Source organism: Notamacropus eugenii, chromosome 5 (genome assembly GCF_028372415.1).
Source record: "Notamacropus eugenii isolate mMacEug1 chromosome 5, mMacEug1.pri_v2, whole genome shotgun sequence".
Lineage (NCBI taxonomy): Eukaryota > Metazoa > Chordata > Mammalia > Diprotodontia > Macropodidae > Notamacropus > Notamacropus eugenii.
In genome coordinates, this window is record NC_092876.1 from 130,290,907 (window position 1) to 130,306,641 (window position 15,735).

Sequence of the window (15,735 nt, forward strand, 5' to 3'; positions counted from 1 at the left end):
AGTTTGTGTTCCTAGGAGTGAACAGGGAAGGGGTCTGAAATGTATTTTATACTAATAACACTTTAAATGAGGAAGAGAGTATGGTAGGCTGGACAAGTTGGGATTTTCTCCTCAAGTGACAGAGAAGGCTCTGGTGGTAAGATGCCAAAGGTGGGATTTCTAGTGATGTAGCTCATAAAAACACTATGAGCTGGCCCTCTCTGAGTGCAACTGTGGAACAGATCCAACTGAACTGTTGGCTTCTGGGAACAGAATTAACTCCAGGGGAAAAACACGCTGAAGCCTAGCATGTCTAAGAGAGTTCTATTAAAACAGCCTTGAGTGGCCTCCTCATCCCTACTACCTTCCCACCCCACCTCCACCTTCCATGTGCAGTTTAGATACTACCTTCTCCTTTGCTCCCTGCTATACCTGCCACCCTCATCCCAACCTACACCTTATTCCCCATCTAGAAGTGATCATACTTTCATACTTCCCCCTTTTGGACCTCTCCTAAGCACTAATTATTTTTAGTTCATATTATACTTGTCTATGAATTAATATGAAACACTCCTCTAAGCTGGGATATTACAACATCCCATCTCATAGAGCTCCCTTAATGCAGTCTATGCTCCAGCCAAATTGTAAGACTATGAGGCCATGAACTTGCCCTACCTTTTCCTACTACTGTATCTTTGCTCACAAAATCCCTGGCCTGGGTTGTCCTCTTCACCACCCACCCCCTAGCCTAACCCCTACCCATCTGTACCAACTATCTTATGTCTGGCTCTAGAAATAATACTTATCCTACAAGACCCAGCTCAGGAGCCCTGGCTCTGTCTGGAAGCTCTTTGTGATTTCTGCAGTCAGAAATGACATCTCCCCACTCTGTATTTTCACAGTTCTTTATTTTCATGTTGTATATTCTTTTTGTTATTTAATTATTTGTATATGTATTTCATCTTCCTTACTTTATTATGACAGGAACTGTCTTTTTCTTTATATTTCTTCTAGGGTTGAGTGTAAGGCTTTGTCCATAGTTGGTTCTCAATATATATTTGTTGACTTGAATTGATAGTACTGGGATACATTTGAGAATTAGGGACCTGAATTTTAGAGCTGCCATTGTATTCCATCCATACGTCCTCCCTTTAGCTGAATTGTGTTTTTGCCTTGCTTCAAATACCTTTAAATCCAGAATAGGCAAGTCACTTTTTGAGCCTTAGTTTCCTCATCTACAAAATGAGAGGGCTGATCTCAATGCCTCTAAGGTCCCTTCTAGACCTAAATCTATGATCCTACATTCCAATCCCTCCCCCTCCTCATGAGATGCTATTACCACAAAAATGCCTCTTGTGTTGGCCAATGGTCTGGTGATGAGCAGCCCCATCATACATTAGGCTGACCCTGGTATGGCAGATACTTGGTCCATTGCAGAACCTATATACAAAAGATCTTCCAGTTTAGTAGATCCAGTCAGAGCTGACATTCTACAGGCATAGCTTTTGCAAGGCCAAGGTTCCCTCCTAATTAAAACAAGTGAAACAAAAAGGAAGACTTGAATGAAGATGTTTTAACCACTGTGGAAAAACAATTTCTCTTTTCCTAAACCCATCCTAGAGAGCCAGAATTCCCACTATTTCATAGCACATGTGTATAAGACATTTCCTTAATGCTGATTTTATTTAGCATTTTAACATCTAACCAAGGAAGTACTGACAATTCATTCTATAAACATTTACTAAATGCCAACTGTTTTCAGGATCCTATGTTCTATCCTAGGGAAGATAAAGAATTTAGAAAAGATACATTCTAGACCCAGTCTGTTGGGGAACTTACAGTCTAGAAGGGAAATAAGACACAAATACATCTTGGTTATCATAGCTATAAGAATATTTCCCATTTTTAATAGCATCACAAGATTTACAAATTGCTTTCCTCTTAATGATCCTATGAGACAAGTAGTGCAAAGAATATTCTTTCTGTTTCACAGATGAAGAAACTGAGACCCAGAGAGATGCAATAACCTATGCTGAGATCACATATCTAATAAGACCAGAATTAAACTCAAGTACCTTACTCCATATTCAAGATTCTATCTACTATACCCCACTCCCTCACATAATATTAGGTATCACATTAGAAAGGTAGAAGCAAACTTCTCAGAGGCATTGGGGGTAGTCCATTACTGGAATGGAGGATGAGGGGAGGTGACCTTTAAGTTGACTAGTAATTTAGTAAGCATAGAGGAATGGGAAAGATGTTCCAGTCAAAGACATCATTCATTTTCAAAAACTTGGCCAGTACTTTATAGTGGTTTTGCTAGCTAAATTACTGTGTAGTCACTCAACAAACGGAGTGTAGACTCTGAAATCAGATGCAATACTTGACCTCAGGGATCTTTCAGTCTAGTCAGAAGAAAAGAGATGGACACAGATAATTCTACATAAATTATCATGTAAGTTGTGCAATGGAGAGGTTCAAGCAAAGTACTATGAATAAATGAATGAATGAATGAATGAAAAAAAGCATTTTATTAGATACTATATGCCAAGCCCTGTTAAGCCTTGGAGATCAACCATTCAATAAATATTTATTAAATGCCTATTATATTCCAGGTACAATACTAGGAAATGGTAATACAAACATAATGAACCTATTCACAAACTTGCCTTCTAGCTGAAACAATGAGGACATACATAAATATATCACAATAAATTTAATGAGAATATCTACAAATAAATGCAAAGTAGTTGAATACAAGGCAGCTTGGGAGGGATCAGGAAAGGCTTCATACAAAAGGTGGTATTCGAGCTACACTTTGAAGTAGAGAGAGACTCGTTGAGGTGGAGGTGAGGGGGAGAGTACATTCCAGAATGGGGATGACCAGTGCAAAGGCAGAAAGAAGGCAAAAGGAATGTTGTGTATCAGGGACAGAAGACGAGTTTGACTGAATTACAGAGGATGGGGGAGGAGGAATCATGTCATCATGATACTGGAAAGACAGGCTGCGGTAAGGTTGTATATGGCTTTAAATACTAAACATAGGAGTTTATATTTCATTCTTCAGACTGTAGGAAAGCTTCTGGAGCTTATTTAATATGGAATTGACAGAGTCCAATTTGCATTTAAGGAAACTCACTTTGTGGAGGATAGACTGAAGTGGGAAGAGACTTGAGGCAAGAAAATCAATTGGAAGACTATTACAACAATGTAGGCAAGAGTGGATGGCATGGTAGCCATGTGGGTAAAGAGAAGGGCTTGGATATGAGAGATACGGAGCTAGAAAGCAAGATTTGGCAATAATAAATATATGGGATAACCAAATAATAACTATATGGGGTGAAGGAGAAAGAATTAATAACACCAAGGTTCCAAACCTGGGTGAGACTGGAAAAATAGTGGTTCCTTTAAAAGAAACATGAAAGTTTGAAAGAGGGTTGAAGTTTGGGGGAAAGATAATGAATTTAGTTTTGGACATGTTGAGTTTGAGATGTTTTTAGGACATCCAGGAGGCAATTTGTGGTACAGGTGGAAGTGTAAGTATTAAAGTATTAAAAATTTAGGTCGGCTATATAGATCTAGAAGTCATTAAAAGGGAGATGATCATTAAACCCATGGAGCTGATGAGGTCACCAAGAGAAAGTGGAGAGAGAGAAGTAAGTAAGGGGATCTAAGACAGAGTCTTGGCATACACTTATAGTTCAGGAACATGATCTGAACAATAAATCAATGAAGGAGGCTGAAAAGGCTACATATAATAGAACAGATATAAGGGAGTGGTGACCAGGGAGTGACAGTTCGGTTGGGAAACTTACAGAGATGGTGAATGGAGCCAGAGGGAAGCAGACTGACATACCCTTTCCAGGAGTGACCACAGAGTTTATTTGATCATAGTTTCAGAACTGGAAGGGGTAGGAAGAATGACCAAGGGTATATGTGATGGTATGGCAACTGGTAAGGTCCCAGAAGTGAAGGAAATCGGGTTGGGAACCCAATGTAGTGGCCAACTGAGATAGCTACCAGTTAGGGCAATGGGGCCCCAGGGTGGGATTCCTGGGCTTGAAAGAGTTGTTGTGGCCACTGAGCTTGGTTTCTGTGAGATTCAAGATTCAAGGAAGAGAAGACCTCTTCTAGCTGGGGGCCTGGGGCAAGTTTCCTGGAGAAGTAACTCCTGAGTTGGGCCTTGAAGGATGGGAAGAAAGGGAAAACATACAAATTGTGAGCTATGACAGGATTTCTTCCCATGGGTAAGTGTCATGAGAGTACACAATATACTATAACATTTGGATGCTTTTTTCCCTGTCTTTTTGGAATTTAGCGCCTGGATCTTTCATTCAATAACTTGTCTCAAGAGGCTATCCGTGACCTGGGAATTCTGCCTCGCCTTAAGATACTGCTTCTAACAGGCAATGGGCTTACTTCACTTCCCCCCAACATGGCTGTCACAGAGCCGTAAGTGTTTATTTCTGACCTGTCTTCAATAGGAGCTCTCATAAAACCCAAGGATCTCCTTTCAATTTGTTTTTCAAATTGACCTTCACAGACTTATAAAAGTCTTCTTCCAATATGTCACTTGACCTAGCCTCACCATGTTTCCATAATCCCATTATGTACAGCTATAAGCTTCTCTTTTAGACATGCCTTCCAACCCCCCATTCAACATGGTCCATGCCCCGACACAAGGGTCTCCCAATTTACTCTCCAATTTACCTTCCCACCTAGTGGCAGCATTCAACATTCATTAAAAATAAAAAACAAACAAAAAGCAGTCTACTGTGTGTTAGGCACTAGGAAGGTACAATGATTAGATAAGATATGATCCCTGCTTTTGTGGAGACTATAGTCTAATGAAAAGATAAAACATATATGGATAACTATATCTGAGAGTTTAGAGTCCAGGGCAGTAGAAGAAACTATATGGAAAGCAGCAACAAAGTGAAATGAGGTGAATGGAGTTCATTAAATTATTGAATTTAATCTTGTGTGTTTGGGCTACAGTGTCCTTGTGTCTCATTTTCCCTGGGCATTATTTGCTTCTATTAAACAAACTACGCCTCAGTAGAAAAATTTACCTGTTAGTCACAGGTTGTCATGTTTGTCTGTTTTTGAAGAAGACCATGATGTTAGGGAAATGATGACATGACTTGCAGTTGACTTTGATTTAAGTGAGGGAGGGCTGTGCAAAATCACCAGCCTCACTTTCTCCTCCAGAGTCATCTGGGTCCAGTGGACAGATATTCATCAAGATAACTAGAGATGGCCCAGGATGCAATGGGAGACCCTGGATACCCTGGCCCTAGGCTAAGACATTTTCATACTCTCACTTTGAGTGAGATAATGCCCATTCAGTCAATAGGCCTCTTTAAAAAATGAGTCAAGGGATGGGCCTTTTAATTAAAAAAAATCAAACTGGGAGAGGAAGACCCTCAAGTTGCTTGTCAAAAGAGAAACAGTTACTATTGCCATTCACTTTGAGACAGAAGGGCCCCAAATACAGCCATTAAGTGGTGCTTGGGCAGGGACCTATTGTGGTCCAATATATGAGTTCCAGAGTGAAATGAGGAAAAGAAGGAAGGAAGGAAGGAAGGAAGGAAGGAAGGAAGGAAGGAAGGAAGGAAGGAAGGAAGGAAGGAAGGAATTAAGGAAGGAAGGAAGGAAGGAATTGAGGGAGGGAGGAAAAGTTTCCTAAGACTCATCAAACCTGATAAACACCACCTGCTTCTATGGTTTAAATGGAGACAAAGGAAGCTAAGAATCATTTGCTAAGGATTGTGAAGTCTTCAGCAAGAAATGGAAGACCTTAGAGGCACAGGAAGTTCTTTCATCACTACTGCCACAAGAGGAAGCCATATTTGGGATGTGAACAGCTGGTTGTAAAGATGGTGTCTGTGAATGGGATATGGATATCTAGACACTGAGGAGCTCTTGGCCGGGTATGGTGTTCATCTAACAAAATCTAGGAAAATTATATTTAACTGGAGACTTGCAAATATAATGAGAGCTTTATAATGAAAAGGAAGAGGAAAAGAAAAAAAACTGCTCAGATAAGCTAACCAACTCTGCTGCAACAGAAAATAGCAAGTACCAAGAGGAAAGAGAATAATGGGAAAAGAGGGCCATTAATTCATAGGAAATGATATCTAAGAAGAAAAGTAGCAATGACCGGTGATATCTATATACAAAGACATGAAGCATGAATAACATATGTGGTTAGCTAGGGAGCCTAACATAAGGAGGTAAACTTGACTCATAGGGATAACTGAGTCTTGGTGGGATGGAACTCCTGATTGGGATTCATCTTTGGTAGGAGTAGATAAGATGTTGATGGTGATGATAGTGGTAGCAGAACAACTCAACACTCTTTGCATCTCTGTTCTCTTCCAACTAAACTTCCAAACTAGTTCATTTGAACAGGAATAGCTATAACAAAAATGGTTAGCAGGATAGAGAAACCCAATACACATCAGGTCTAAGAGTGGATTGAATTGTGTAGTATCACATATACTTGGATAGACGAGGAATCTCAGTGTAGCTCATTCACTTCCCACTCATAATGTAATTCCCCTGTGTCATTCTTTTTCACATTTTTTCGTGATTCCTCCTCAGAAGAGTCATCTAACACACTGGAGGCCTTCCATTGGTTCCTTTTTTTTATTGTCTTGTGACTGACAATGGAACCAAGTTATCACAGAATTGGTGTCAAACTTCCAAACTCATTCATAAAATTATAGGAATTAGAGCTGAGAGATCCTTACAAATTATTCAGTCCAACCCTATCATTTTACAGGTAAGGAAACTGAGGCCCAGAGAGGAGAACAGATTTGTCCAAGGTCACACAGTAAATGTCAGGACAAGGATCCTCTGACTGCTTAGCGGGGTTGATCCATAGGTCCTATGAGCCCCCTTCAAAGAGGAATCAATCATTTACTACTTGGAGCAGTGATCCTTCCCAACCTTTGCCTTCACAGGAACCTTTCTTTCATTCGCCTGACCAACAAGCGTTACGTGCTAAGGTTCCAAGCTTTAGAGACACTAATCTTAGATGACAACAAGCTCTCTCACCCCAGCTGTTTCGCCAGCCTGGCAGGACTCAGAAGGTAATGCTGACTGCTGTGGGTCAGCTGCTTGAACAGTTTCCCTTCCTGCTCTCTTCCCATCCAGGGCTCCTTAACACCAAGGGAAGGTCTCAGCCACTTTAAGGCTGAGATCACTCTGCTGGGATTTTGTCACAGGATCTTAGAATTTAGAACTGGAAGAAATCTCAGCAGGCATCCCGTCCAAAATGTTCATTGTACAGAAACAGAAACCCTGAAAAAGCAGAGTATCTTGCCCAAGCTCACACAGTTGAGTCACATAAAAATAGCATTTTAGAGTTAGGAAGTAACATAGAAAGATAATCTAGCCTAACCATCTCACTTTATAGATGGGGAAACTGAGGCTCAGATAAACTGTCTTTCTGAATAGTAGAAGAAGGATCAGGGTCAAGATTGGAAGGTCAGTCTTTTGACTCCAAGTATGGCCCTTTCCCAGTACACAACACTACTTGTGAGCCAACAGGGTGTAAGAACAGTCAACGGTGTAAGAACAGTCAAAAAAGTTAATGGAATCTCAAGCATCAAGATTAGATGTCTCAAGTTCCGAAAAAGGCAAGTAATGACCTTAATGTCATGATAAAAGAAACTGAGACCCAAAACTTAAAATGGTTTGTTTAGTTACAAAGAAATAGTAAGTAGCAGAACTGAGATTAGAATGTGGAAGTGGGTTCTTTGATCCCAAGTCCTGTGCTCCTTATATTATGCACTCTACCTTAATAAAAGAAGGATTAATATTCTATAATAATGACTCATATTTTTAGAGTGCTGTAAGTACTCTCTGCACAACAGCCCTGCATTGTGTGAAGCAGATATTATAGTCTTATCCCCATCTTACAAATGAGGAAACTGCAGATCAGGATGGTTAAGAGAGTTGCTCAGGGTACAGAGGGTTAATAAGGTCAGAGCCACATTTTGAGCCCAGGTATTCTGGCTCAAGAACTTTTTCCAGTGTGCCACATTATCTCTATTCTTATATTTCCCTTTTTTTCCTCTTAAGATTGAAGAAATTAAGCATGGAACAAAACAAGATTTTCCGGATCCCATACCTGCAGCAAGTTCAGTTACCCAAGTTCTGTGATGAATCAACCAAGGGAAAGAATAGTTCCCAGAAAGATTCTAGCCCCAAACAGAAGCTAGCACAAGGTATGAATGGGGCCTTCCTGGAAAGCAAGTCGGGCAAAGGACAACCAGATTATGCCATATTATCGATGAAAAAGGATGTGGACCGGACAGGTGGGTACACTGTATCCCCAGAGATTTTATTCCACCCCTAGTTTTATTCAATCAGAACTTTCGACAGTGCTGATCTTAGACCTGAAACAAAAGTCTATCTTGTCAACATCTAAATGGATCACCAATCCAAATGGTTTACCACAATGGAACTGTACTGTATCCAAACCCTCAAGATGGTGGGTCACCCAAAGGTCCTGGGAGAGATGGACAGTGGATGTAAATAGGCTACAGCCCATTTCTGACAATAAAACACGCACAAAGCAATATAAAAGGTACCATCAAAGAGATGTATGACTGGGAAAGGAGGTGGGCCACTTATGACATAAAAGGGAAAGGAAACTGATGGATCACCTAGTCAATAAACATTTATTAAGTGCCTGCTGTGTGCCAGGTACTATGCTAAGCATTAGGGATACAAAAAGAGGTGAAAGACAGTACCTCCCCTAAAGGAGCTTACAGTCTAATTGGGGAGACAACATGTAAATTAGTATACACTAAGCAAGCTACGTATGTATAAGACAGATAGGATATATGTAAAAGAGGGAATTCACTAGAATTAAGAGGGGTTAGGGAAGGCTTCCTGGAGAAGATGTGCTTTTAGTTGGGATTTAAAGGAAGGCAGGGAGATTAGTCATCAGAGTCGCAGAGAGAAAGCATTCCAGGCATGGAAGGTAGCCAACAAAAATACCTAGAGCTGAGAGGTGGAGTGTCTTCTTCACGGAACAGCCAGGAGGCTAGTGTCATTGGATCAAAAAGTACATGTTGGGGAGTAAGATGTAAGGAGAGTGGAAAGGTAGGAGCGGGGAACGGTTATGAAGGGCTTTCAATGCCAGACAGAGCCCATATCATGAGGTCCACAGGAAGGCCTCCAACATACTGGATGGATCAATTTCCTGTGATGAGAAAGCAGGCTGTTCTCGGTACTATTGGAAGGGGTACCTATAGTGATGAGATCATGGATCTATCCAAGCATGCAGGTATCACAGTATGATGGAAAGAGAGAACCTGGACCTTGGAATCATGAGACCTGGATTTCAGTCCTAACCTGCCACTCATTCACTGTGTGACCTTGGACAAATCACTTTTCAAATGGAGATAATAACTCCTGTCTTGCACTTCCTCCTTCTCAAGGCTCCTGGGAGGGGGGAAAGCATAATCTAATTAATGACTTTGGAAAGGATTTTGTCAACTTCCAGTCTGACATAAGTAATACCAGTCCATATTCCTGCAGCATTTTGCAGTTTACAAAGCAGTCTAAAAATGTGTTTTCCATGTGGTAAGTACTTACTCAATTCCTCAAAAGAGCCTTGTGAAATAAGTAATTTAATTATTATTGTCCCCATTGTACAGATGTATAAACTGAGACCCAGAGAAAGAAAGTGACTTGCCTGATGTTATAAAGCTAATAAATGTCAGAGATGGAAGTCAAATCTAGAGCTTCTGAATCCAAACCTGGGGTTTATTCCATTAAAAATACCATACTATTCTACCTCTTCAAATGAATGTCCATTTTCTTCATTGTCATTAATCAACTTAGACTTTGTTTCTTATCTGGTTACAGAGGTTATATTCCCATCTTTCCCTGGATATTCATCCAACCAGGTAAGACCACTTATTTAGCCCTGAACCTTTTAAGTTGGGATGGTAAAAATAACAGACTTAGAATGGAGTTACCAGAGAGCCATCCTTGGTCTCAGAAGCACTTGGGTACAAACCCTGCTTCTCACACATACTGATGACGTGACCCTAAGTAAATCACTTAACTTTTCAGAGTTCTAGACAATTCCCCAAGTCTACAGGTTGCAGAATTATTGTGGATAATAATGATAACTAACACATAATGTGTTTTAATGTTTGCAAAGCAGTTTACATATTTTGTCTCACGTGAGGGGGGTGCTATTATTGTTTCTGTTTTATAAATCAGGAAACTCAGAATTAAAGTAGAAGTGTCCTCGTTGGAAGTTTTCTTTATCAGTGAAATCAGACTTGAACTGGTGATAGAGACAGTGATGATGATGGTGATGATGAAGATGTTGGTAATGGTATGGCGATGGTGATGATGGTGGTGATGGTGATGACAATGATAGCAGTGATGGTGATGATGATAGCGGTGATGGTGATGATGATGATGATGGTGATGGTAGTGATGATGATAGTGATGGTGATGATGGTGATGGTGATGGTGATGATGGTGGTGATGGTGATGGTAGTGATGATGATGGTGATGATGTGTGATGATAGTGATGATGATAGTGATGGTGATGACGATAATTTCATTGCAGGGATGAAGTGGTAGGGTGGTTCAGAGCTGTCATTTCATTGTGGGTAATCTCCCTCCACTGATATTTTTATTCTTAGAATTTCCTGGGACACTAAGAGACTAAATAACTTGTTTATGGTCACATAGCTAGTACATAAGGGCATCTAGGTGGCACAGTGAATGCCACACCTGGGGTCAGGAAGACTCACCTCCCTGAGTTCAAATCTGATCTCATACACTTTCAAGCTCTGTGATCCTGCACAAGTCACTTCACCCTATTTGCCTCAGTTTCTTCATCTGTGGCAAACCACTCCAGTATCTTTGCCAAGAAAACCCCAAATGGGGTCATGAAGAGTCAGATACAACTGAAACAACTGAACAACAACAAAGCTAGTACATGACAGAGGCAAGAATGGACCTAGGTGTTCCTCATTCCAAGACCCTCATTCCAAGACCCTCCTGTTACTCAATATGCCATGCTGCCTTTCTTATGATCATTGAAATGCCATAAATTAATTGAGCTGGGCAATAATACTACAGTTATAGAGCAGTTTGGAAAATACTGGTTATCCTTAGGTATTTTTGTTTTGTTTCATTTTTCCCAAATGTGTATTCAGAAAAAGATGGTGTGACACAACCAAAAAGTCCATCTAAGAGCAGCAAGGTGGCACAGTGGATAAAGCACTCGACCTGAGTCAGGAAGACCTGAGTTCAAATGGGGATAACTGTATTTGAAGAGATCTCTTAGCTAAAGACATTTTTTAGCTGCATGACCCTGGACAAGTCACTTAGCCTTGGTCAGCCTCAGCCTTGTCATTTGTATAGTGGGGATAATAAGTCCCTACCTCTCGAGGTTTTCTTGAGAATAAAATGAGATAAAGTTTGTAAAGCACTTAGCAAACTTTTAAAGCACCATATAAATGCTGGGTAATATTTGTTGTGATGGTCCTTGTTCAGTTGTTTTCAGTTGTGTCCAACTCTTTGTGACCCTGTTTAACAAAGGTACTGCAGTGGTTTGCCATTTCCTTCTCCAGTTCATTTGATAGATGAGGAAACTGAGGTGAACAGAGTGAAGTGACTTGCCCAGGGTCACACAGCTAGTAAATGTCTGAGACCAGATTTGAACTCAGAAAGAGTCTTCCTGACTCCAGTCCTGGAACTCTATGCACTATGGTGCCACCTAATGGTCCTCTAGGTAATACAACTATTATTTATTATTATTAATAGGCATTGGATTTAAAGAAGGGGAGACTAAGGCACGACTGCATTAAGAGGTAATACAATGCAGTGCAGTGGACAGAGCCCTGTGTTTAGAATCTTGGAGGCCTAGGTTCCCACTATGGTTTGCCTGATTCATTCTCTGACTTGAGACAAATCATTTCCTTTCACCAAGTTTTCTCCTGTATAAAATAGGTATAACAATCCCTGTTCTAACCATCTGATAGGACTATTTGGAAGGAGTGTGGTATAGTGGATAAAGGAACTGGACTTAAGAGTCAAGAAGATGTAAATTCAAATACTTCCTTAGACACTTACTAGCTGTGTGATTGTGGATAAATCTCTAAACCTCTCAGAGCCTTTGTCTCTTCATTGGAAAAATGAGTGTAATGATAATAGCACCTACTTTCCAGGATTGATGAGGATGAAACAAGATGAGCCATTTACAAACTTTAAAGTGCCACGTAAATAAATGCTAGCCAATAATAACCATGAAATACTACGTAAGTATAAGCTGCCTCTAGTCTTTGCACCTTATAATAACTCACATTTTATAGTAATGGCAGTTAACAAAATTCTTTCCTCAGGATAACCCTAGGAGGTAGGTAATATAATCATCATTACTCTCATTTTACAGATGATGATAGTGAGATCCTAAGAAGTCAGGTGACTTTGCCCTCACTGCTTGCAAATGTTGGAGGCAGGATTCCAACGAAAGCTTCCTAGCTCCAAGCCCAGTGCTCTGTACTTCATACTAAATTGCCTCTATGAAGGGTACTTACCTTAAGAGGGATATTGATTAGCCATTCTCCAAGGCTGCAGATGAAATGGTCCAATCTATGAAAAACTTGACCTTAAAGTTAAGTGTAAGGGCTAAAACCCTAGAACTAGTGACTGAATAAGGCTGTAAAGGCTCTTCCCCTTCAGGAGCTGACAGACTTCCCCACCTGTATGGAGAGAATGCAAACAAACAGTCTCCACTGGGTCTCTTCAAGGAGTCTAGCACATTTAATTCAGCCTTTTCGGGACTTTCAATTATTTAAGCCTATCAGAAGTCATTCTAGAACTCGAGGTTCCTTAATCTGCTCTTAGATACATAGGATCATAGTACTAAGAGCAAGAAGGAACTTCAGAAATCATCCAGTCAAAATCCTTCATTTACAGAGGATACATAACCTCAAAGAGGAGAGTAATTTGTCAGAAGTTGTATAGCCAGTAAGTATCTGAACCAGGATTCAGCCTGAGTCCTTCCAAATCCGGCATTCTTCCTACAATGCCTGAGCAGGGCAGGGCTCAAAGAAGGGCATTATTTTCCCATTTTGTTTATTCATCTCTGTGTATGCCTCTGTCCCTTTGAGTCCTAGACTTTGGGTCTAATTTGACTCAGACTTTCCGAGTTCGTGAATAAGTTTCACCATGGACAGCTCCCAAGTCACTGCTGGGGACAGAATAAGGTATCTTGGTTCAATTCAGTTCGATACAATTTAACCAATGTTTATTAGGCAAAGATCTCTCTAATTATTAGTACTTTCTCCCCTTCCTGAAATTACTCTGTACTTAATAATTTGTGTATGTGTATGGATAGGAAAATGTAAGACCTTTGAAGACAGGGCTGTTTTGGTTTTGTTTTTTACTTTGTCTCCCCAGCACCATACCCATTCATTGCCTTGTATGCTGTGTACCTAGAAGTCACTTAATAAATGCTGGTTGACTTGAACTGAATGTGTTTCTTCGTCTCATTTCTCAGGAAATGGCTGTCCTGGGGCCCAGGTTTCTTGGGAGGCATTTATCTATCTGCCCTGTGCCACTACAGATCCTTCTGCCATGAGATGCCACTTTGACTTTCTTTTCCTTTTAAGGCAAACAAAGTCTATCCACTTCCTCCCATATTTGAAATTCTTCCTGTGAAGTCACTGAAGGCCCTGAACCAGACATGGGCTCCACCTTTCCCAGAGCTGAGATATCTCAGCCTGGCCCATAACAAGGTGACTCTCTTTTGTCTAGAAGATACAGATTGGGGCCCTCCCATTTAACTGTGTCTTTCCTCAGACCATGGTCTTTCAAAAGATGGGAGCTAGAGCTATATCTTCTCCCTCAGACCAGGGGTTCCCTAAGAACTAGGGCTATGTCCCACCTCCTCAGTCCAGGGATATTTCAAAGGATGAAGGCCACATCTCACCCTTCTGACTAGGGGTTTCCTGAGGGCAGAGAACATGTTCTGTCTTCTCTGCTCAGAAAAAGGCTCTTTAAGAGCCTCAGATCAAAGTCTTGTAGGTAGGAGCCTTTTCTCCTCCCTCAGCCTAGGGAGCTTCTCTATTGGAAAGAGTCTTGCCTTTCACCTAAGAGTAGGTGAACTCCATAAGATCAGGAGCCTTTTATGTCTCTTCTGACTTGAGGCTTCCTGTGGGCAAGAACTATTATCTTCTGTCTTCTGGTGCTCTGTATATCCCATTATTAGTGTCTAGGGCACATTGGGAACTCAGGACATGGTGTTTCCTAACAGTCCCACTTTGAGGCTTCTAGATCATGTGCAGAAACATCTTTTGAGAGAGAGAATGTTCAGAACAAAATTCACACTTTTGGGGGTCCCCTATGTTCCTGAGACAAATGCCAAAGACAGCCTAGCCTCAAAACTCTCATATCAGCCCAGAATTTAACCTCCTTGACATTTCTAGTACCAGTCCAAGTTTCTGTTGCCTGGTAATTTCACAGTAGCAGGCCATGGCCATTGTTTGGTGGGAAATCACATTCAATTATTGAATCATAGATTCTTAGAGTCATAAAATAATAAAATTTTAAAATAACAGAATCTGGAATCATAGGATCACAAGATCTCAGAGTTGGAAGGGAAATCATCCAGTTCAATCCATATTTGAATAAGAATACCTCTCAGAATACCCTTGCTGTGATGATAGGGAGTGAATGCTAGGAACTTCCCACCCTAAACCCATCCCCTGGGATTGCCCAGATCACTGGGGCCTGGCCTTTAGTAGGACTGGGGTCATATTGATAAAGGTATTCTTGTCATTCCAGATTTCAAATGAGGATGCCCTCCTCCCTGTGGCTCTTTTCCCCTCTCTAAATGAGCTCGTCTTCCACAACAATCCACTGGTGATCCACACAAAGGGTAAAGTATTTGCAATTCAGTTCTGTCCCATAAATCTATACTGAATACCTGCTGAGTAATCTTTCCTAGTCAGAGACTGTGTCCAGTTCTATGCATCTCCTTTTAGGAGAGAAAATGGTAAGCTACTGATTTCCATCCAGAAGAGCATTACCAAGATGGGGAGGGGGCATGAAGCCATTATATATGAAGATCAGCTGAAGAAATTAGGGATGTTTAGCCTAGAGAAGAGGAGATTTTGGAGTTGGGAGGCAGTAGATGACCACCTTCTTCTATTCTCTAATGGGCAATTTTATATGTAATCATCTTTTTCATTATACTGATATGGAAATGCTTGTTTTATTCCATAAATTAAAAAATGAATAATTTTTAAAAATTATTTCTATATTATTGATATATATATATATAATTATATACTATATAGACAACAGGTTTGTTATGCAAGGCCCCAGAGGGCAAAATTACTTCTAAGCTTCAGTGGGAAAAAGAAAAGAAGAAAGGAAGGAAAGAAAAAGGGAAGGAAGAAAGGAAGAATATTAAGAAAGAGGAAAAGGAGGAGGATTGTGAAAGATGTGTGGAAGGTTACAAAATTTTGAAGACCAGTGCCTGGTACATTTAGAAGGCCTTAAAAAAATAGCCTGAGGTAAAGAGAAATATATTAAGGAAAAGTACAAAGACTGATACAGAAAGACTCATGGAAAAGGGTAAAGAAAATGAGTTAGAAGAGTGAAAAGGAAAAAAAGAGGACTCTAAAAGGAGAAGAAGAGAGATTGACAAGTGAAGGAAAAGAAGAAATACTGACTGGAATGAGGAGCTAAGAGACA

The 15,735-nt window shown here is 40.5% G+C and overlaps 1 protein-coding gene across 6 annotated transcripts in view; it reads left to right on the plus strand.

Moving 5' to 3' along the window:
• XRRA1 (X-ray radiation resistance associated 1) overlaps positions 1-15,735 on the plus strand; it is a 117,077-nt gene that overhangs the window by 84,341 nt on the left and 17,001 nt on the right. For 5 of the 6 annotated variants that reach the window (XR_011967396.1, XM_072610835.1, XM_072610836.1 and 2 more), the window contains 6 exons: positions 4,301-4,434; positions 6,951-7,079; positions 8,074-8,309; positions 9,871-9,911; positions 13,647-13,772; positions 14,821-14,914. Coding sequence is in view for 5 of the 6 variants with exons in the window: in XM_072610835.1 (XP_072466936.1) it covers positions 4,301-4,434; positions 6,951-7,079; positions 8,074-8,309; positions 9,871-9,911; positions 13,647-13,772; positions 14,821-14,914 (760 nt within the window). In the remaining variant the exon portion in view is untranslated. The remainder of the gene's footprint in view (positions 1-4,300; positions 4,435-6,950; positions 7,080-8,073; positions 8,310-9,870; positions 9,912-13,646; positions 13,773-14,820; positions 14,915-15,735) is intronic. The other variant, XM_072610838.1, reaches the window with a different exon arrangement.